At 41.9% G+C, this 24,274-nt stretch overlaps 1 protein-coding gene across 3 annotated transcripts in view; it reads right to left on the bottom strand.

The window, feature by feature from the left end:
• Positions 1 to 24,274, bottom strand: part of IGF1R (insulin like growth factor 1 receptor) — a 195,979-nt gene that overhangs the window by 38,576 nt on the left and 133,129 nt on the right. For all 3 annotated transcript variants that reach the window (XM_087743361.1, XM_087743360.1, XM_087743359.1), the window contains exons 3-5: positions 8,327 to 8,639; positions 5,634 to 5,779; positions 3,675 to 3,819 (exon numbers count right to left, since the gene is read on the bottom strand). In XM_087743361.1, coding sequence (XP_087599487.1) covers positions 3,675 to 3,819; positions 5,634 to 5,779; positions 8,327 to 8,639 — 604 coding nt within the window. The remainder of the gene's footprint in view (positions 1 to 3,674; positions 3,820 to 5,633; positions 5,780 to 8,326; positions 8,640 to 24,274) is intronic.

The raw sequence follows: 24,274 nt of genomic DNA on the forward strand, positions 1-24,274 counted from the left end.
TGTATCTGCACGCAAGGCTACATCTGTGCACATTTCACCCATTGTAAAGCTATGAGGCAGAATACGAGATCCAAACCAAAAGGAGACGTGAGTGATGAAAACATTTCAACAGGCTTTCTATCACCCTTTATCCCCCCCCTCCATAGCGTACAGGACACAAAAAGCCCCTGAAGGACAACCCGGCAGCAGAGGTTTACGGCAGACTGACTGCCCTGCAGGACACACAGAATAGAAGACGTTCATCTCTCAGTGCTACAATGACGAGAAAGACAGAAAATCCCACTAGATCAGATAGCTGGGACATCAACCAGTAAGAGACAGGAGAAAAGGAAAACCCTTATTGCTTTACATACACAAAACATGCCACATGTTGGCTAGAAACTGTCTATTAACACGGTATATGTTCTACACCTCCATCACAGTGTGATCCTGATCCCTGATGAGGACCTGACAACAGAGTCAAACATATATAGCGCAACACCACAACAGAGAACAATACAGAGAACAACACTCGAACAAAATGCTCCACTTGATGGTCTCTCTTTAAACAGGTTCATTCTTCAGCATTTCTCTACAAGCCTGAACTTTATCAAATCTCCAAAACATTGCCAATGTTTTAATAATGCTGGTATATTCTTTTGTTTGTGTTTGCCCACCAGCACTTCAAACAGAACCACCGAGGTTATTAACAGAGTATCTGTCCCTAATAGATACTTAAACACACCTTGCTAATGTAAATTGCAAGCAACTTAGAAACAGCTGATTTTGGCAAAGAATTGCATCTCCACAGGCAAATACATGGGTAGGAAACTAGGGGCTTTTATACTAACCCATGGATTTGGAAGTAATGCACCTTGCTAATACTGAAGTTCAGTGTTTTCTTGTCCAGTTCGAAAAGGCAAACTGACGAGCTTCTTAAACCCCCACACAAACCCAGCCTCACACCGCAGTGTACAAACTCCCCAACCCACTTTTTGAAACTTCACTTACACACGGACGGCTGAGGAACAGTGTCTTTACAGATTCCCCTTAAACAAAAACAAAGCCGAGGAGCATTCCCCCGTGGGAGCCTGCCACTGCAGACATGCTCACCACCCACCCCAAGGGAGTTACTCCTTCCTAAAACACTCTCACACACAGGGTGACTGCTTTGTTGAAATGCTGTGGCTACAATAAGCCTTGCTGCTATCGTGCTGACTGTCTGAATTCACCATAATCTGACAATAATGATCCCAGGAAAACAAACCGTAAAGTCTTCAGTGAGGAGCCATACAACAGCTAAAGATCCTGTTCACACCTTCCATCAAGCCTGACAGCTACCGATGCCTCTGCTTCTAAATTATGTAGAAAACGGGGGGGTGGGGGGGTGTGTGTGTGTGTTTTGCTTTTACAGACACTGTCCCAAATTTGCTGCAGGAGTTGAAACACGACATCAGCAGCCAGTCAGTGCCACAACAGGAACTTTTCCTTAGTCACCATCTCCTGGCTTGCTCCTGAAGGCCACAAATTGCTCATTTTCCAGGTACCCAACCTGGAGATGCTTTGAGAAGTGCTGCCCACGTGCCATCCACCGACACGGCAGCTGTAGTTGATGACAGCAACAAACACACAGCACCCCAGCAGAGTGAACACCAGACTAGGAATCAAAATCCTGCAAGAGACACCGAGACCCCTCCAGCACATCTCCATTTCAGTTTCCCTGTTTGCAAAGGGCAATTTTTTTCTTGCCATGGAAGCACATTCACTACAGACATGGTGTTCAGAAGAAGGAATGAATACTCTGAAAACCAAGTAAATTCCCTCTAAACTTTCCATTTTCGGTGATAACCAAGGCAGGCACCAGCAACCGAATAAGGAAGAAATAAATACTGAAGCGCTGTTTTGTTAGTCCAGTTCAATAGGAAAGAAAGGGACGGTGGTGGGGGGGGTCAGTTGTGTAATGAACAACTTTTGTAATGGATCTTAAGTTAACCTCCCTCTCACCCCCCAGGCAATGCTGGCATAAACAGCTATTGTTCCAGCAGCCCAGTACTTCCCAGGTTAAGACCCCACTCCCTGTTTTTCATTACTCTGCCAAAGGAATTGTTCAAGCTCAGTCCTTCCTTGCCAGGTGCCTACTTCCATCTAAGTATTTTTGGAAACGTTATTTAGGCTGTGGTAATGCCTAAATTATGCTAGGCGTTTCCCAAGCATAGAGACTGCCCCTGACCCAAAGTATGTAACTGCAGCAATTTCCTAGCATGGGTGAATTTTAGCACAAGTAGCTCTTTACTATGGATCTATTTTACCTCCCTCACTCAGCCCCGCTTTCCTCTTCAAAGCTACACCTATTTACTTCTCTATTTGTGAATCTGATTTAAAATCCTGCCATTTCCCTTCCTATCAGCGCTGCCTGCTTGACATACAAGGTACCATAAACATAATTACTACTTGAAACACAAAGCTAAATTCAAATTTAAAGAGAGCAAAGCGGGGGGGGGGGGGGAGAAGAAAGGACAAATTGATAATTGGAGTATCTGTGAGAGCACACCACATCCTAACGGGGCTGAAGGAGCCTCGTGCTCGGCAAAGCGACAAGCCTCTACAATTTGCAATTAGCTTTCCCGTAGAGCCAGTGTTTTTACAGAAAAAGAGTGTCTTTTCAAGTGCAGGATGAAGAGCTGCCCTTTAACTCACTCTGTCAGATAGTGGAATTTTAAGAATTTAAGGCTGACCAAAGACTAGCCTGAGAGAAAGAGGGAGGTTGTCAAGAATCCCTCGTGCTGTAACTTTATCCTGTCAGGGCAGATAAATCAGACACAAGCAACCTTTCCCATGACCCTCCCACCACCTTTTCTTATATGATTTCCCAAAACTCTTCATTTAATAGTTCCGTCATTACTGAGGGAGACTTATTTCTCCCAGAGAACACTGGTTTAAACTTGGGATGGTTACTTGATTCAAGAGGAGAAAGAGCAAGGCAGTTTGCTGGAGGACCATCCCACACCTCAGCACTGCAAGTTCTGCTGAGATAAAACTTTTGTCTCAACCATCTCTTACCATCACAGGAAAACAGGAGTTATTCTACAGCAAGAAGTATCACACATTGTGTAACTATAGAAGCAATGTAACCCCCAGCAAACATTTCAAGGGATCAAATTTGCTTTTCCTGACCAGTCCTTTTCCTGCTCGATAGATAGTTCATTTAATAGTAGCATTTCAAGGAGTTGCAAACAATTGCAACTTGCCATCTATTTCATACTAGTTGGGTCACTTCCAGTTGCACTCCCTGGTTAGTAAAGTTCAGGTTTCCTTTCAGCTGACATTCTCCATAAAACTCTGCTAAAAGCCAACAGTAAAGAACTGCAAGGAAATCCAATTGTTTCTGAAGACTCTCTTTTCTCAAAGCAAAAAGAACAAATGAAGACACTTTATCATCTCCCTAGAAAAAACTAAAGTGAAAAGCAACAGCAACATTACCATAAAAATACTTTTAATATACCCAATTTAATATGCTGATTTGGATAGTAACCCAAATGAGCGATGACTGTGCAATAGTGTTCATTAGGAGAAAAACGCTGCATATTAGTGGAAGAGAAGATTCTATAAATGGGATGTGAATTTTTATCAGGAGACTTATTCTCTACTGCTTTCTATTACAGTGAAATTGCATCTACAAATATCTGAACACTTACCCGTCCACCTGTTCCTCTCCCAGAATATACCGCAGGTTCTTCAAGAAAGACAGGGAGACTAATGCATGGGAATGACGAATCTTCACGTACCCTGTTACTGTCTCAATCAGACCCATAAAATTCTCCAGTTCTGAGGCGATGTTATCTACAGTAAGAAAAATGTAATTTTATTATTGCAGAAGTTATAGCTTTAACCGCTCTTCTGCTTAATGCAGTATTAGCTCAGTAAAAGAAAATGCTTGTATTTGTTGCTTTTGAAAATGAGAGACACTGGTATTCCCCAGTAACAGTTGCCTGTGCAGACAGATGGTTGAAGGGCAAAATAAAGCCACAGAGCAACAGTGGAAAGCCAGTCTTGCTTTTCCATACTGGTATACCTGCTTTTTCCATGGACATTGCACTCTGAAGCCAACACCAAATGTTGAGCAAGCATTCTGGCATGGATGAAAAGACCCTTGTGTAAATGTACACATCCATGAGACTGGAATTGCTCTTCGGCTACAGAGCAAAGCTCAGGCAGAAAAGCTCCATTGGAAAACAGAGAATGAGACTGAAGATGAAGAGGTGGAGGTATGCTATGCGTCTCCTCTGGGGCTCAAAGCATTGCCTTCAGTGACCTAAAAAGCTTTGGCTACAAAACTGAGAACTCTTAATGGAACAGCAAAGATAAAACTGTAAGGATGTCCTCATGCCATGGAACATGTTCCATATAGTTTGCTAAAGGTGATTTTCTATAATAAATTATTAAAACAACCGCAGAGCAAGCTCTACTCTTCAGTACTGCCCACTCCCTAGGAACTGTACTGTCCCTGCGTAGGTCTGTAACACCCCATCCTTCACAAGGCTCACGCTTCGCAGTCCTCACCTCCAGCAATGCCCGGCCCTTGCCCATTACCTGGTGTCATTATCCTGCGAAGTTACACTGCAGTTGCGAGGGGAAGTTTTTAAGCACTCAGGATGGGAGAAGCTGCTACAGGGTGTGTTTGCTACCATAAACAAACTGAAGTCCTAACAGATGGTTGGGAAGCCCAATTACCAAATACCAATGGTTGGTTCCCATACCAAATAAGGTAGGAGGAAGCAGATGCTCTTCAGATAATACTTAAAAAACAAAAAACCCCACACTTGCCCCAGGTAACTGGAACATCTCCCATAAGGGAAGACTGTACCTGTAGCAGTGGGACCACGAGTGAAATAATCCACATGCTGCTGTTTCTAAACCCTGAAGCTTTCATTCAGCAGGAGGAAGGGAATGAAATATATCTCAATCTTTCAACCTTATTCATGAAACCAAAAGGGACCTTCCACAGGGAGATACATTTCCAATAAAAACTAACAGTGATTTTTACTCCGCTTTTAAGAGCTCATCAACTGTCAACACTTCCCTGGGTGATGAATCACTGCTCTGACAAATTTAATCCAGAGCTTGTTCAAGACATACGACAAAGGTGGCCAGCTCACTAATGATGACCATCCAGAGGCACAGTGCTAGGCTTTGTATGAGCTCTCAGCACTCTGGATTCCATGTTTTAGCAAGACACCACACCTTGCCTTAAAATGTGAGGATATGCAGTCTTACAGTGCCATGCCTTACTTGCAGACAAGTTATTTACCCACCCAGATGCAAGGATTTTCGACTTTTCCACCTTCTCGGGCCTTTATTATTCCTTTGGGACTACTGCTCATCTCACTGCCTAATCCTGGTTCCCTGTCCTGCCAAAAAAGCTAACAAAAATACCAGCTTTCACTGCCTTGTAACTTGGTAGCTGAACACCTATTCCATCTGCATGTTGGAGAATGGTGCTGCACTGGGCCAAATCAAACAGGAGCACTGCTATGGGACTGGAAAGCAAACAGTTTGCTGAGTTTTTAATGTTCTTATCATTATGCTGACAGACAACAGGAAAAATATTAAAAGCAGCCTTATCAGAGGTTCATAAAGAGAGGGCAATCACTTACTCCCACGACGGATGTTAATCAGCAGATTTCCCTTGAGAATTGTGCATCCCTGCAACATTTGTGCTGATGTGACAGAGTCAATGGTCTTCGTTTTCCCATCCTCACAAATTTTGGGGCAAGGCCCCTCACAAGGACTGCAGAACATGCTGTTAGGAAAAAAAGCGAGATAAAATAAGCAACGATATGCAACTCTGTGTCTACGGACTGCTTTGAGTTAAATTTGGAAAGACATTTCCCTCTAAAGCTTAGACAAATCCTTCAAGCTAGAATGGAAGTTACCATACTTCTGCAGAGAGGCTGGAGCATCGTACCTCCTGTTTACAGCAACACGGGAGTGAATGAATGGACCCATGCCCACTGTCTGCCAGCTTCTGAAAGGCTTTGTGGTCCTTCTGAAGTCGAAGGCGCTTCAGGTAAAACCCAGTGCCCTTGCATTTGTGCATTTACTCCAACTTTATATACCCAGAAAGACCATCCTTCTCATTTATGCAGACAGCCTCGGAGTGCTGTGAAGTTTCATGCTAATCCAGGCCCAGCCTCCAAAAATACACCAGCCAGGAACTGGAGATGGGAAAATACTGTTCAAGTTCTTATAAAGTTGTCTGTCTCCATGCCCTTAAACCAACACTGGAAGCTCAGCACTAGGGAATTCCATGCTCCTGACCTTTTTAAGTCGGGAAAGACAGCTCTGGGAGCATACAGTCATGAGCGATACGGAGAAAGCAAGCAGTGAATTAGTCACTATTTCTTACAGCTTAAGAGATACTAAAGCAGAAAGTTTAAACAAACAGAAGGATGCATCTTGATGCAAGGCAAAACTCATTTGCAACAGGAATTGGGAGAGACAGGCCAGAAGTCTAAGCAGGTTCAAAATGGATTAGAGAGATGGAAAGAGAACAGGTCCACCAGTGACTCTGAAGCACTGAGACAGACACAGCCCCGAACTCAGAGAAATCGGATTGCCAGAAGCTGGGAGGAAACACTGAGGTGCAGACTTACTTCTCCTGCTTCTTATACCCACAAGCATCCATAAGCGTTTTTTAGTGGCCAAGCTCAAGGAACAAGAACTCACTCAGGCCAGCCTAGCCTTTGGCTGCATCAGCTTTTTCAAGGCTCCACGTTATACTGTCTGCATACTCGTCTCAAAATTGAACGCTTCACGTGTGCACAAAACATGCCCTCTGATCGCTCCTCCTTGTAAATGTTTTTCCCCAATTCAAGGTCACTTTTTATTTTTCAATTTATTTTAGCACTTTCCTTCATACTTCATTATTACTTACTCCACCTTATCACTTTAGAGGGGAAAAGTGAAAAAGAAAAAACCCCAGCTCCAAGGACAAAGGCTTCTGATGACAACACTGATGAACATAGACTTACTGCTTATTCTTTTTAAAAGAAACTGAACCCACTTTCTTCTGAGGCTTAAAGAAACACCTAAATTGATAACAACAGTTTGTTGTGCATAAACAATAAAAGAAAGAAGCTTCCTTTTCTTAGTAAGCTCCTATTTCAAAATCCTGGACTATAACATGCCACAAACCACTAAAAGCTGCAGACACAAGCAAGAGACATTCAACCAAATGTACAAAGAATGCTGGAAATGCTTTCCATTTGCAACTATTTGTTAACACCACCTCTGGGGAACAAAACATTCACTAGCCTTGAGTTACAGCTCCTTTCAAACTATGCAGCAGAGCACAACACTGAGATAAGATAGGATGGCCATGCACTTCAGCGTACGCGGTTCAAACAGCTGGTACTACAAGCTCAAGTAGATAACAAAAGAAACATTTCTCAGGTGAATATCTGGATTTGAGCAAAGGCAGTGTTAAGTTGCTTACATCCAAATGTTAACCGGAGGCTGCCTTACTATTTGACTGAATGGATGGATGACACTCATGCATGCACAGACACACAACTGCTGCAGGTATCATCACAACCACCTTTCCAAAAAACCCAACATCTTGGAACGGCCTATGAAGACATCTGTACTGAAGCACTATGAATTTTAGCACACCGACTGTCCTTGACTCAAAGTCTATGACTTCCAAGGGTCAGTAGGCAACTAAGGCTGTTTGCTTAAACCACTGGCAAAATAAGAAAATCATAAGCACGCATCACTCCAACTGTTAGAATTAAATAAGAGCAGCTGAATGACATTCTTGCAAGAAATTATTCTGGATAATATTGTCAGTTGCTGCATTATTTTTGTCACCGTCTACATGAGTGCCCCCTTCTAAGACACCACTGTTAAAAAAGGGAACTAAAATTAAACACATTAAAGAATACACGTGTCTAAAATGCAAGCACACAAAAAGCAAACAATATGCAAAGCAAGAGAACTCCTACGGTTTGTTCTGTGTGATAATGGTCATCTGCCAACCTCCAACCTTTTGTTCCTGGGCTTTCACTTTCATTTTGTTCCTGTCTACTTGAAGACCTGGTTCTGCAATGTACTGACCTCCTCAAGTCCTTCAGAAGATTCAGTGGCAACTGGCAATGCACAGGACCACACGCAATCAGACCTTTCAATGGTGAATTAATATAGGCAAGCCTTTACCAGGAAGTCACGCAATTCCCCATTGTATGCTCTCATTTCTACCTAATGTAATTTGCATCACAACTGCCACAGAATAGGGAGTGGAAAAACCCAAACATGACAACTCTGATGGACTTTCCAGAAGCTGCATTACCTTTGACTCCCATTGCGTATGAATCCAGAGGGGCATTCTGCCATGCACTCATCGTTGTGAATCACAAACCTTTCATATTCACTTGTTTCGGTGGCAGGGACTTTGGAGCAAAACTCTTTAGTCACGCAGCGCCAGCCCTCGAACTTGTAGGTGTTGGGAGGGCAGGTGGGCATGCAGACTCCTTCGTAGTAGTAATTGCGGCAGGCCACGCAAGCGGTGTTGTTGTCAGGCGCTGTGCAGCTTCCCAAGCATTCGGGATGGCAACACTCATTTTGGTCTGTACAGGCTCGCTTGCCACATGAGCTGGGGCACACTGCAAGACAGAAAGCAAGGCAGCATGAACAAGAGCTATTAAATAAAGTGAATGGCATTAAAAGAAGAACCCTGATCCATACAACTCTATGCCTTCATTCCCTGGGCTCTAGAGTATCTCTGCAAAAGAACCAACTCCTGTAAAACGGACAAATTAAATACTGGTTTTCTCCATTTCAGTTGCCTGAAAATATCTTTTTCTCAGATCAAATTTATAACATGAGCCAATTAAATAATAAAGAAAACTGCTGAAAGGAAGATCAACATAAGGATAATGGAAACAGCCAAATACTGGAACCTATTCCATAGCCCTAGTATTATGGTTAATTCTTTCTTTTTTTTTTTCTTCTTCTTTTCTTTTTTTTTTTCTTCTTCTTTTCTTTTTTTTTTTTTTTGAGTGCCGACCTATTGTCTTTCTAAGCATTTCTTGTCTTTCCTATTTGTACTTCAAATTGGTCTTTTACTGGCAAGAAAACAAGCTTCCTTTAAACAACTTAATTACACTTGTACACTAAAGCACTGCTATACTGTAGCACACATGGTTAGGTTGACCCCAGTGTAGCATCCCAGTGTTGCTTATGTATGCAAAATGAGGTTTAATAAAGTACAGATGGTACACATCAAATACTGTGGAATCATGGAGCTACTATTTTCCCCTGAAGAGTTTAACAGAATTCTGCCTTATCCCCAAATTCTGGGTTCAAAGAACAAAATATGAAAGGGAGAAAAAAAGTGGGGTGCAAATTTATGGAGACGTTCATTTTACATGAAAGCATTTCAGCTTGGAAGACACGAACAAAGAGCAGAATCGTCAGCAGACGAGCTCACCACCGTTACATCAAAAGAAGTGGCAGCATTATATTTATGTAACAACAACATTTTGATTACAGCGTTGTATGGCCTTTTAGCCATGCGAGCTGTGCCCCAGAGGCTCTGTAAACAAACACAGATAGGAAGTCTGGTTTGCATTAAGTAACTGCTTTCCACTTTCTAACTTAGCTAAAACACAGTACCAGTAACAACGGCATAAAACAAAATTTCAGTAGTACAACTACAGCGAGATCCAAGCAAAGCACCACAAGATTGAACGATTTGAGCAAAAAGCATATAACCAGCAAAGAAGTTAATATCCCAAAATGAACAGGGAAGCAGCAGAGCCCAGCCTGTAAAGACAATGTTTTAAGAAACCATAAGAGTTCTGCAAAAATTCTGCATTGCAATTTCTTTTTCAGTTTGCAACTCCAGTGTTGTTTTAATGCAGGACTTAACACCCTAAAATCTTGACCCCCTGCTTCCCATAATGAGATCTAGGCGTTCCAGGATGTTTTTAAAACGCTATTGAGCAGAGCACCACAATTATGACACAGGACAATAATTTAAAAAAAAAAAAAAAAAAAAAAAAAAAAAGGAAAACCGTTCACAGCTCTGCATCAGGATCTAGACATCCTACGTCAAGTTTTCATTATATGAAGTCATTTTATGCCAGCTTTAAGGTAGTGTTCACCTTGAAAAGTACCTGTATAACTGCCATCAGAGAATTCTGTATTTCTTATCAAAACAGTTCTATATTCATCTTGCTTAATTTTACTCACTTTTTATTTTAAGCCCTAACTGCCAACTTTGCAAGTTTAAGCATCCAGGTACCAAGTTGGGTTCTCCTTATACAATTAAGGCTAAGGAAGGTTTTGTGGAGGATATTCAACCTGCAGGTACTCCCCAAGTAACCTGACAGCCTCTGACAGGTACCTCCCCTGTATTAGCAGGTAGCTATGAAGTATCACCAGCAGACCTGTGTACAGTATCCGACAGGGCTATTACTTGCATGCGTGTAGCCACGCACCGCTAACACAGCAAGCTCGCATTAGGGATAGCCTGGATGCACGGAATTGAATGCAGCAGGTCTGCTGCGTGAGAAGGTACTGTTGAGGGTGCCCAAGAGCTCATCCGTCTGTTCCACCTAAAAAAGAAACGTTACTTAACCCTGCAACCCCTTCCTTGCACATACTGCTGATATTACCCAACAGCACTGCTCCATACCTGTACTCATTTTTTCAGAGTGAAACCAGGCAGAAAAGTAGAAGGGGATTGGAGGGGGGAGAGTGTGAGCACAAGGAGGTAGGAGCGTGGGGATGGCCCATGCCTGCCCAGGTAGCACAAATATCACATGCAGGGCAAATTAAGAAATTTTTTTTGCACAGCCAATTACTTGTAAGACTACAGAGAGCAGGAATGCAGAGGAAAGCACTGCTAAATTATGCATTGCATAAAGGTGCTGGATTTTTTTTTTCCTGAAAAGGAAAAAACCATACACACCAAACCCTTCCCCAAAAACAAGGTGTACGTTCTTTTTCTGACAGTAACCTGCACCAGTGTAAAAGGAGTAAAGTCTGCCCAGATGCCACTTAGTAAGGCATCACAAATTGCCTCTCACGTTAAAGTATACAGTACTACTTGCATTTGTGACTACTAAGGGATTAAAAAAATAAAATAAAAAAAACAACAGTGTGTCTTGCTAGCAGATGGACTGCTGTTCTGAGTGGGTGCCAGAACTCAGATTTCGTGTGGTAGCTACACTTCCAGTTCAAAGCCCTAGTAAGAAAAAAACCACACACAACCCCCCCATGCCTCCACAAAATTCATTACTAGATGTATTGATTAACTACATGGCTTTTTTGTTTTCATCTAGACAATTTGCTAAAAAACAAATGCTGCTACATTAAACAATCAGATAAATATAGTAGAAAAAGATCAAGTGTATTTCATTCTTGGGAAAGACTTTTATATTCCCTCAATGCTCCTGCCATTCACGAACAGTCTGCTACATAAATAGGACTCCCTGCATCTCCTGGTAAATCTGCTGACTCTCGTCTAGAGAAATATAAATTGAAGCACAGAAGGATATGCAAGTTCACATGAAAAAGGCAATCAGTGAAACAGGCTTTCAAAACTATAGTAATATTTTAATCACAACCATTTTAACAAGAAGTCTTGAAAACTTTAAAGATACATTTTTTAAAAGCTCAGCAACCTTGCTTTTCTCTCAGTCCTATTTTTTGCTTGTTCTTGCTAACGTTGGCATAGTTTTCAGCCTGGAGACAATACGGGTATCCTGTTTCTTTGAAGAGGCAGAACAAGAACTTCTGTGTGTGTGTAGGATATATTATGAATAACAAAAAGTGTTATCTGCCTTACATGCCAGTTCCCTCAGATATCCCTGTTATAAAAATCTTACTAAACAACACTGGCTGGCCTTACAATCCAGCCCCATCTATCCTCCCCTCCTGCCCCCCCCCCCCCAAACTGTGCTACTTGGGCTCCTAGATTTGTACCAAAACATTTAAAATGAAGGTTCCAAAATACTTTTGCCAAAAAAAAAAAAACCAACCTGAAATACGCTCGATAACTTGTTGACTTTAGTCTGCAAGAACATTAGAGAGACAAATATAAGCAAATAGTGGGGTGACATTTGGGGACAGAATTTATCAGCCAGGTACAACAGTGCCTTGAATCATGAAGGCTGATGACTGTATACAAAAAAAACCCAACCCCCCCCCCCCCCCCCCCCGAACAAATCCTTGCTGACAAGCAACAAGGGAAAAAAAATGCTTAATTGTCATCACATGGAGCTACCAAGATAATGGAAAAATTTCAGAAGCCTTGGAGGGCAGCCATGGAAGAAGAAAGTCAAAGCATGACCTGGAGAAGGGCAGACCCTTACGGAGCTTCATGACTTTATTGAAGAGATGATGGAGGCTCAACTAGACCAGAGTGTCTCTTGACATTCAGGGACTGAAAGTACTGAATAATCATCAGAGCTTCGGAAAAGGACATTACAAGAGTACCAGTAGCCACAAATCAAAGTTACTGGAGCAAAACCAAGAGCAGTAGTTTCTTTGACCATCCATGCTTCACCTTCTGATTTCTTCAAACGAGGAGTCTGTCTTGTCAACAAAATTCAGGAGATTTTCCAAATACTATTAAGATACTATGATCACTTGCAAAAAAGGCAAAATATTTCATGTCAAGATGCCCACTTACTGAGCAGATCAGACTCAGACCTGACATACAGAAAGGAGATACTTTAAAACTGAACGCAAAGATCTTGCAAACAAGAGGAGCTCCAAGAGAATCTGACTCAGAGACTCATTATTCTCAATTAAAATCCCCAAGATGCTAAACCAAAATTGCAAACACAAAGCAAGGTTGGGAAATCCTCAAACACAACTCTCCAAAAAAAGCAAGAAACAAATCATCTCTCTGTATTTACGGCAGTTCCTTTTCGGACAGCCTCATGCTAAGGAGGTGGTAGTAAGTTTGCCTGACATCTAATACCTCCTGCTATTTGAAGTACGCACAAAGCTAAAGCTCGCTGCAAACACTCTGCGTTGACATCATGGCTATTGTACAGTTTGGACAGACAAAGTGTTCTTATCTCCAAGACGCCATGACTTCAGCAATGCTGAAACAGAAAAATCAGGTGAATAAACAATCAGTCACAGGGAGTGAAAATGCAGCCAGAAGAGGAAGACTTCTGGCAAGCCGAGGCACTGGCCTCTGCCAAGGATGGCACCGTGCCAGTCACATGCGGGCGAGCAAAAGGTTGCCAAGTGTGGGATAAATATTTTTTTAAAGATTCTTTCTCTCCTTGTAAAACGATATTCGATCCTTCCTTTTTTATACTGTTTCTGCTTTTTTAGAGCATCCTTCACATAAAATAATGTTTCAGAAAGAAAAGGGGGGAAAAAAGCCTAGTTTTGAGCAGGAACCAGAGGAGGAAGGGAGCATTTTCTCCTAGCCAACTACTGAAAAAAATAGCTGTCTAAATTTATCCACAAAGACAGAAAAAAATGGTCATTTTTGGAAGGTTAATCCCTCTACATGACAAAATTTTTAAAATATTGCATTTTAATGGTCTGAACTTTGGTGCGGTCTTGCAAGCAGCTGACTTCAAATGCTCAAGCAGCCTATACAAGACCTGATTTCTTTTGCCCAGTATACTGTGAGAATAGAGAGACTGGGGAGACATTACTCAGAAAATCCAGTTTCAGTGATTCATGGCCAGGGCTGGAATCAAATAACTACAGAATAAAGGCTGCAATAAGGAAATACACATATTAAATACATGTAGTAACATGTTCCGATCACAGAAATATGGGTACAAGTCATCTCCAAAGAACTGAAGAGGCCACTTAGAGCAGCTGTATAAAATCTTTATAGTGGTATAAAAACAGGTATTAGCAACATATTAACAGTGGTATATTTTTCGTCTTTTCTATCTTTCCCTTGCACTCAAAAACTTGGTATCTCACGCTCAGTCAAAATCCCGAAGGGAAAAACCACTGCCATGTCGAACAGCTTGCTTTCTAGTAGTTAAGGCATAAAGTTTGGGAGATGTTGAAATTAACTGCCAGATCTCATTTAAAGGTTCAGTTCAACCCAGCCCTGATACTAGGACTTCAAAGTCCTTCCTCTTCAAACCTCTAGTATGTACACAATCATGCCCACCAGTAAAATATTTGTATAGGTCTATGCAAATTTATATCAAGAAGAGGGCATTAAGTCCACAGCCTGCAAGCTACGTCTGACTTGGGATCACTTCAGCAGTCATGTGTTTCCATGTTTACACATCCTAGTCATTACCAGCCCATTTTTATATCCTAGTTATTACCAGCCCATTTTTATCTGGCAGACCTTTCCAAGGATCTTGAAATTATTCCGAAGTTGTTTTGTGAATTATTTTCTTCCCACTATACAAATCCAGCTGAATTTAACTACATCTGGTCAGCTTCCACACAGAGCTTTTTGGTCTCGTTTCTTGGTATTTCGGTTTGTCACAGATGCTGTATGCCACATGCCCTAAGTGAAGGAGTACGTGTGACAAAGCGTCCAGAACCTCAAAACAACCTCAAAGGATTTGCCCAACCTGACATCAGCCCACTAACTGCTCAATCTTTAACCATACGAAAGATCAATAAAGAAATCTCCTCTTGTATCCCCTTCCTCGGGATTTTATGGTTGAAAAACAATACCACGCTAAATGCCTGTATAGTCAGTTATGCAGCAGTTGGATCCAACTGTTCAGATGGAAGAACCTGTAGATGATTCTAGAACAAAGGAAGTGGAAGAAAGGAGCGGAGACAGGTCAGGAGAAGAAAGCCTAGCACCACTCAGCACCTGGAAACTCTCAGATACCACCAGATGTGGTAAGGTCTATGAAACAGAGAGGAAACATTCATGGTTCAATGACACGAACGCTTTGCTAGAACATATTGTTGTGGTGAAGTAATCGATGCTTTCTAGTTTTACAATTTTTTTCTTCAACATTAGTATTTTCCCTTCCCCTCGGAATAGTTTTAGCACCTAGAGCGTTTCAGACTAGCACGCACATCGGCACAGCTCCGCGGAGCTAGAGGCCCACGGCATGGTTTGTAATCCCTCAAACACAGAAATGCCTCAGCGCAACGTACCTGTAAGCTCTCCTTCCCAGCTGAAAAGAACAGAGTGACCTATTAAAAATGACAATGAAAACAACCCAAAGCATATTTCAGTTGGATACACTGGAGTTTGATGACACCACCACCACCTCTTTTGGCCATCTATCATCCATTCTTTACCCTAGAAGTTACCTCAAAACAGCTCCCAGGCTTCCCAGCTGCAATACATAACAACACGTGTGCCAAATCCATTTTATTTAGAGTGACTAGAGGACTCAGGGACACTATTTGGCACTGTAAAACCTCCCATCCCTTCAGGTTTTCTGCAAGTGAAGCAATCAACCCTGCTAAAAGCTCCAGCAGGGTTACAGCTCGTATCACACCGAAATTGGAGCAAATGGAAACCTGAGTGAAGAAAACAACCACCTTAGACCACAGTCAACAGGAAACGACAGATAGCACAGGTCCTCCATTTGCTGCTAAGTGCGTAATGCTAACAACCAGGAAGGTGCAAATAAACACAACTTATTGACAAACCCAGGCAGCACGAATTGCATTCCCTTTCAAAACAGTTTATGTTGCCCTGCACAACCCAGACTGGCATCGTTGCAGCTGGCACTCGAGAGAAGGAGGAAAAAAACAAGTCCATTTTGTCCCTTCCGCGCCAGTATGAATTCAGTACATAAACAAACCCAACTGAGGCATATACACAAGCATCTATCAGGCGTTCAGGCCAGTTTTACTCTATCTTCAACACTAGGTAAACAAATTGGTTGGGAATGTTTTGCCATCAGTGCTGCACTGTTCTAGAAACATTTTCTCTATAAAAAGGGAAATTTCCCACTGGAAGATGCAAATCGGAACAGTAACGCCGATGCCAGTGAGGATGAAAGCAGGAAAGTGAGGGTCACCCCGCAGCGGTGAAAGCTGCTCCCCGTCTGCGGCCATCGCCCACCACGCACGGACACCAATTTGCTCACGTTTCTGAAGGGGCAACTGAAGTTCCTGAACTCTTCAGTAACACATAAGGAAAGAAAAGGGCTGCTGCAAAACAGCTCTGAAGCAAATTGTTTTTCATTTCACTCCAGATTACAAGCAATATATTGGGGTTTTGCTTGTTGTTGCTTAAAGCAAGATTTAATCTGCCTGTCTTCCAAATGCTGCAAGTGTAAGGCAATAAGCTTTACAGGATTTAATTAATATACTGCAAGCAAGGAGTGCTGGTCAGTCATCTCCTGGCAAAACCCCAGCTGGAGGACGAATACTATTCACATTTCAGATTTATTCTAAAGGAGAAAGACAGTTTGCCAACGTTGTCACACTGGCCCAAGTTACGTAGTTCTCTTAATGCTGAAGGATAATGGCAGTTTAATCTTGGGGGGGGGGGGGGGGGGGGGGGAAGTCACTGGTTTCAGAGGGATTCAACTCCTGCTTCGTTTCAGGAATGCCCTTCGCATTTATGCATTAAGCCCATCAATAGGCTTAACCATTCTGGCACAAGCACTGAAACATAATGCTCGTCTTAGAGGCAGACATCAACACTGCTCCAGTCAAAGGCTAACTACCCTAAAACTGGAAAAAAAAAAAAAAAAGCTTCAGTAAAACTCATGTTTACAATACACACAGTGGGGCACAATATTTAGAAAGTTTTTGCTCATGGCTGACTAGGATACCTGTGTTAACAACAAATAACAAAATCTGTTGAGTTTTAATCATCGAAGAGATTAAAACGCAAGGAAACACCCAGAAAGAGCAAGAACATTCAAACTTCTTTACAGAGCAAAATTTTTCAAGCTGTTCACCTGCCAGTGAGATAGCCCACTAAAACCAGCATTAAGATCTAGATATTTAGGAATCTGAGAAAAAAGAAGAATTACGACAGAAGGGCAAAACAAGATACAAGAATACTGATGGTTTGGAAAGTTATCAGACACCTGGGTGCATTTGTTTTAAATTACAGACTAGAAAGTCTGGGAGTACGTCATCACTTACAATATTTGCACATTGCAAGTGAAGACATCCTGTTAAGATCAACATCACTTCAAACAATATTAAGGCAATTATGTTCAAAATGATTAAACAAAGTATTTCCTTCACGACTTCCAGAAACCTAAGAGAGCGTAAGCAAATCTAACAGCAGCTGAGGGTTGTGCTCTTGAGATCCACAACAAACAAAAGGTGAGCTCTTTCCTTGGTTTTAATAATCATGGAATAATTTTTTCATTCTAAATCTTTCCTCTATTATAAACACAGAAGGAATACAGAAGGAATACAGAAGGTGCCAGAGCTTGTAGGACCCAAAAGCAGACTGGAAGATCACACATTAATCCATCTCTTAATGCATTTTAACAAATTTACAGGCAACATGGACAACGGAAAGGATACAACTGACTTGAAATCTGTATTAAAATTAGTTTCTTCTCATACACCATGACTGTGGACGGAAGCATTTCAGAGGGAAAGGGAAAATGTTGAGTATCTTTTCAGACTTGATGCAAATTGCTTTCATACTCTGTAAATCATCCTGAACTGTCTGGACATGAATGTTTAACTCCATCCTACATGGTCTGATCTCCAAAGCACACAACTGCTGCAATGGTCGCCTGTTTGCTCGTGGGTTACTGAGCAGTTCTGTTTGTGGCTAGAAAAGGCTGAGCCAGGTTGCAGAGCCTGCTTTGAGAAGCACAGGGATGCTCCCGGTCCACGGAGACACTGGACATTGCCGCGACCCCAAAGGAAGCCCCAGGCGAACAGCTGCAAGTTCAGCAGCTCTGGATCCCCAGCTCGCTCACGCCAAGCAAAGGACTGAAACACCTGAAATTAGAAGACACTGGACAAAAGTGACACGGGTCAGTGATGGGCACTGGTGGGAACAGCATATGGGTTTGCTCAGTGTTTTCTTCTAAGTGCAGGATGGCATTATGTCGTCCAGCCTGCACGTAAGTCCCCTATCTTGAAAACCATCCTCCGTTACGAGACAGAACTATTTCAGTTCTTCCAACACATTGATAAAATAAACTGAAGAAGGAAAGCCACGCTTTACGATGCCATCCCCCAGAAACTGCGAACACGCATAATCCACTCGCGGGACAAACGGCACACGCACCGCTGCTGGCCATGTAGTCAAATACACAGTTAATACCTGGATGGGCGAGTTGTCTCTGCTTATACATGTGCACATGCTTTTGAGGAATTCCTATTAGTATGACTGGAAAAAATAATGACATTGCTTCGGACTTTCTAAATCCTTTCCTGTAGTAAGGATTTGTGATCAGATTAGGGAGTACCAGGCGGTTTTATTTATTTATTTATAAGAAGGACAGTCAAGGTGAGCTGTATCACTGGATCTGACGGGGGCTCCAGGCTGCAGCAAAGCCAGCTCAGTGATGCTGCCTGGCTGCTCTGAAGCCAGAGACGGCATCAGATGGCACTTATTAAAAGGGGGGATTCATGTTTTTGATACTGGCACAAAGTGGGAAGCACGTTGCTTCCCACTCTGTTTCTGCTAGAGTTCAGCATGTTTGAGCTACGCTTTTCCCCTCCGGTACCTTTTTTTTGTCATCTCAAGTCACATTCACATGAACGTATAAATACACAGATCCTTACACACTGTGTATAGCAGACACTTACATGGATGGTCTCAAAAAAGAATATTCTTTTCACACACTAAAAAAATTATACAGAGTTATTTTAAATTCAGAACTGTTTGTATATTCCTTATAAGTTTATAAAACTCTCACTGTCCTCCCATGACTAACGAAACTGGAATTGAGAGTGGATTCTATATTTATAACTCGTCTGGTTGCTCATGCCTATGGCCCTATTTCCACCCTCCGTTACTGTACACAGAGCTATGTGAGGTATTGTGGGTTCCCAAACTTCACTGATTTCCTAACAAGGCAGGCCTGTGTCCCGGAGGAACAAGCTGGGGGCTGTTTCGCTCGAGCATTGGCCGAACTCGGAGGGAGAGGCCTTCAGCGCTGTGGTTTTGGCAGCTCTTCTTGAAACTGGTATTAGAGGCCATTTCTGTGCAATTACATGCCTAACTGGCACTGGATTGTGTATCGATGCTACTGATACATCGTCTACAGCCCAGGCCCGTTTACAGCCCAAACCATACAGCTGTTGCTACACACTTCACCTTACCCTATTTATTTTAGCAGCGCCTGCAAGCCGAAGCACTTCGGTGCTTAGCTGAGCGGCTCCATCAGTCACCTACGTTACAGACACACCAGAAGTACCAGGCAAATCCAAGGCATTACAACAAAGTCCAACAGACGATAACTCATTGGCCTCTCAAAATCGGAAGGAGACAAAACCCTCGAACTTCATCCAAAGTCCCCTGGAGATCACACTGTGTTCAGTGATGCTGGCACACCACAGAACTCAAAGGTGTAACAGAGAAAGAGACTGCATCAGGTATCCAAATGCAACAAAATGAGGAAGAAGATGGATTTCATATGAATGAGGGCTGAGTGACACTCAGAATCCATAGGAATGTCCTAAGGTCTGCCCAAGAATCACACAACCGAGTCTCATCTTTTAAGCAAGAACACTTCGCTGGTTCATAAATCCCAGAGGGAAGTCTAAGTCTTTGTCATGATAGAGGTGCCTCGTAATCAATGGATTTTTAACATGTGCCAGGCACTTGCAGGGCACAGAAACTGTTTCTAATTTGCAGATCCTATACATGTTCAATATAAATAAATATTTATACAAAAAGCAGAGGGAGAAAAAGACACAGGCAGATATTTCAAATTCAAAATATGTTGCGGTGGCTGGGGTTGGGGTCTAACTCTCACGGAGTCAGACTGATTACAGTACTTGAGCTATAAACACCCACAAAAATCCAGAAACCCACAACTCTTCCTATGAGGCTCTGCAGAGTCCGGAGACAGAGGAGCACCGAATGGTGCTGTCACACCGGGAATTAAGAGACAGCAGAAAGAGTGCTGCCCAGCACTGAAGGGGAAAGCAAGCATGGAAAACATTTTTCTCTTTCCATACAATTGCCTTGTACTCTAGCCCCCATGTAACGACTCAGGTAATTTCCACAGACCCCCCCAGTGCTGAGGAGTCCGACCATATTCAAGTTCAGGAGAATTTACCTGGGGATCTACAGGCTTCACATACAAAAATGTGGCAAGATCTGGACTATGCTTAAAAAGAGTAAGCCTCCATACCTACTTACCAAAAAACACTACCAGGAAGGTGAGTGGCCAAGATGGCCAAATTCGTTTAACTGAACTGAGAAAGTTTTCCGCTAGCAAAATAGATTTGTCCTTAGAATGTTCTAGCTGAGAGAGAGAAATCACCTAAATCACCCTATAAAGCAAAATGAGATTTCAAAAGGAAAAACGCACATAGGTCAACAAAGATGTATTTTGATTCAGTCAAAATAATTGCTGGTTTGAAAGCTGAGCAGCGTAAGACACAGGTACTTGCGATGAAGAAACACTACCTTAAACCCTCATGGCACTCGGTGTCTGGTTTGTTTGCACGTTAACGTATGCTCAGAACAAGTACCAGCACGGGGAGAGCCCCTGAACGTGTTTTGCAAACAATTACAACAACCCGAAACAACGCGCCAGGGCTGGAGTCATCCCAGCAAAGGCCCCAGCCTCGCTAAGCGGCACCATTTGCAAATCCAGTTCTCCGAGGCGCAGAAGGGAAACGCTCCGAGGCCTCTCCTTCCCCTGCTCCCAGGGTCAGGGTCTTCGCTGCAGGTAGACAGCAGCGCTGCCATTTTTTTTCCGGTTTATTCAACCGCTTTCTTTGCTTTGCAATAAAGCTGTCAAGATTAGCAGACAACTCTGCTGAGTCAGATGTTCAAAGCAAAATATAATCTGTACTTCTCGCCTTCTAAACAGTAACGCTACAATTGTTTTCTGTAACTTTGCATACCCATAACACAAGACAAACTTTTAAAAGCTATTAAAAACTCCTCCTACTTAGCAAGAAGAAAAACGATCTAAATTTATCCCAAGAAGCTAAAGTTCACTTCATTTTGGAGGGAAGGATTTAAATATGGAACATTTGTTCTTCCATCAAAATGAGGGAGGAAAATTCTAAAAAGGTCTTTGAAGAACTAAATACAGTAAAGCTTAGTATTATCTTTTGAAGTGATAAAAAAACAGGTTCTACATATTTACACCATTAAAAAAAGTCTTTGTTGCAGTAATTAAAGTACAGATGTTCTTCCACAAAAGCATTCTAATTTGACTGACCCTTTTCTAGAGGTTTTTTTAAATTCTCTTTTAATGTTAAAATTCCACTAAGCATTTCATTTATTCTGCAGAGGGTTAGTATTCAGTATAGGAGAAGACGCGTGTTCCCAAAACAAACAAGCACTATAGAATTCAGCAATAAAAGTATTTAAATCTTCTTCAGGCAGAGCGTGCAGACTTCAGACAGACTGTGAAGACTTCTCACAACCTCGTTTACCCTAGAAATTATTAGATTTATAAGACACCTACAAATGGAAAATTTAATGAATTCTAAGCTTTATTTCTCAATAACACTGCAGTAAACAAGATTGCAATTACCTTTTCTTCCAGTTACGGGTCTCCTTGAGCCAATAAATGCAGACACCTTTGGTTATAGAGGTCAAATGCGTGAAAGCATAGTCATACTTCCCATTTTCAAACTCCTCATGATGCTACACTGTCTTTTTACTATTCAAAAGTGCATCCTTCTCCTTTTATGGATCTATTCTGAACATGCCAGCCATGCCGTTCAGTAAATTCTCTAGGTGTGTATTTACAATACACAAAGCAGAAGAAGAACAAAATATTTCTGGCTATGCTAGAGTTATCAATATTGTATCATCCCCAGAAACATTTAATGCTGACGGTGAGAAATGTTGTGACAAAGAGTTATCTATCACCTCTGGTCCAGATACTCGTGACTATAAAAGGCGCCCCGTGGCCGGTTCTGGCCAGCCGCAGGGGGACAGTGCAGTACTGCCATCAGACAACACTCAATTTCAGCAATGCTTTCCAAGTCCATCATTAGAAATGACATTTCCCTTCCAATGTTTACAACTGCAAAATGAAACGACGAATGGATCTGTCTCTATTTCAAGAAGGGAAGGCCCTGCCTTCTCTGCAGTTATAATAACCTGAACTTCCACATGCATTAAATAAAGTTTTCTGTAATTATGCAAACACTGGCCTGAACACAGTGTTTAAAAATTACACTGATTAAAAAAAAAAATATATCATACAAATCCAAATTTGCAGACAGAATCTTCACTGAAAAACAATAAAAGGGAACTACTGAATAACAGCAGATCCTGCTTGTTGATGGTTATGAAACAAGAAACAGGGAGGGGGAAAAATAATTAGTATTCCAGGATGTCCCCCACACACCCAAAACTAAAAGCATTAAATTGGATGGGAATAGAATAGCTGATTTTGCCTGCAGTCAAATACAGAGAAGTATCATTTAAATTGCAAATTATAGAGCAACAGATTTTTGCAGAAAGTTCAAGGGGTTTTTTTTATGGTTTGTTTTTATGAATTAGGAATGACATGGGGAAAAAGTAAGGGGGTTGGGCTAGCTACTACCCTCAATACATATTTCAGCTTAAATATTCCTCAGATTCATTTGATGCACTTTATCCAGGCACCGCGGCTTGTTAAAGTGATGACAGAAAGTAAAGCAGCTTCTCAGAGATCATCCCTAAGGATGTAGTATCCGCTGGTGGCCCGCTGGCGCTGAGGATTAACTGCTACAGAAGGATCTCCAAACTGACTAATTACTCCCCCCTCCCCACATCATGTCCTTCCCCACAAGGGAAACTTTTAATCCATTTATACCTTTCCTGGGAAGAGCTTTTCCACCAATAGTTCATTTGACAAAACCTTCTGCTTCCCTTTCCCAGGTTTTAAAGAGCTTGCTCCTACTAACATCAGCTTCTTGGCCTTAGTTCCCACCAATTAAACTTCATGAATGCTTAGTAACAGAAAAATATATACTTCACATTTATACAGCGCTTTTTAATCGGCAGTTCTCAAAATGCTTTACAAAGCATGAAATCTGATCAAGTGGTTGTTTTCGATGCCCATTTTCAAGCTGGGGGGGCACAGATGCAGTAAAAAATGACAAGTTACTCAAGGTCACGGCAAAAGATTTAGGAACAGAAGCAGCTGTTTGTCTTGATATGCAAAAGCCCCTGACACTACACGACCGTAATTTTCTTTTTAAGTGTAACAAGCCCTGAATTACAGACTTCAGTACACGATTACAGAACGCTATTCAGAGGACCAGGGGTTCAAATATTTTCTTGCCAGGCTGTTAGCACATAACAGAGAAAAGACAAAGCAGAAGTCAGATTACCTTTTTAAAGTTATTTTAGAAATCGGCTTGTTTTGGGGATATTTGCAGACATTTCTACCAACGGGTATGTCAGTAACCACAAAGAAACAGATATGTCAACTCTAACTGTGGACCACAGCCTAGTCTGAAATGTAAAATACCTCTGTAATATCAGACTTGGGTCCTTTGTGACAAACAAACGCAAAGATATTCTGGTGAAGATTTTACGGACTTTAAAGGACGACAACAAACGTCACCATCTTCAGCACTGGAAGAAGCGAGGCTTGTCTGACCAAACAGCACCGAGCCAGCGGCTTTGCAGTGACGGATGACGGATCCATACAAGTCAGCACCATGTCACTTAGCTGTAAGATTTAGCTGGACGGAGTATTATAAACTGCATTAGCAAAACGGATCTAAAACAGAGTCTTGGGATTCTTGTAAGAAAATGTACACAAGGTATCTTTTCCAAAAGTTTCTATGTTTGACATTTTGACTCAAGGGCTTTTTTGGTTTTGGAGGGTTTTTTTTAAAGCAATAAGCCCAATGGCTTTAACAAATTAATTTCATTTTTTGAACTACATTGTTTTCTTTGTTTTGTCCTCCTGTTTTGTTTTTTTTTTTAATCACAGATGCAGATGGTGCCACCTGGGCAAGTCTACATGCTTACACTATTGAGTATCTTTGAATTAAATTCATGCCAATAATTGTTTTTAAGAGATAACACTACCAACTTCGGCACTTGAGAAAAGAAAGGTTAATCTAATTCTGCTAATTCTGCTTTTTGTGCTCACTGGAGAGAGATGCTGGCCTCTTCCATCATGGGACAGACACACAGATGCACAGTTTAGCCGCTTTCAGACACACACACCTCCCATCATCT

This window comes from Nipponia nippon, unplaced genomic scaffold, assembly GCF_047370975.1.
Source record: "Nipponia nippon isolate SJK-2023a ecotype South Korea unplaced genomic scaffold, ASM4737097v1 scaffold_9, whole genome shotgun sequence".
Lineage (NCBI taxonomy): Eukaryota > Metazoa > Chordata > Aves > Pelecaniformes > Threskiornithidae > Nipponia > Nipponia nippon.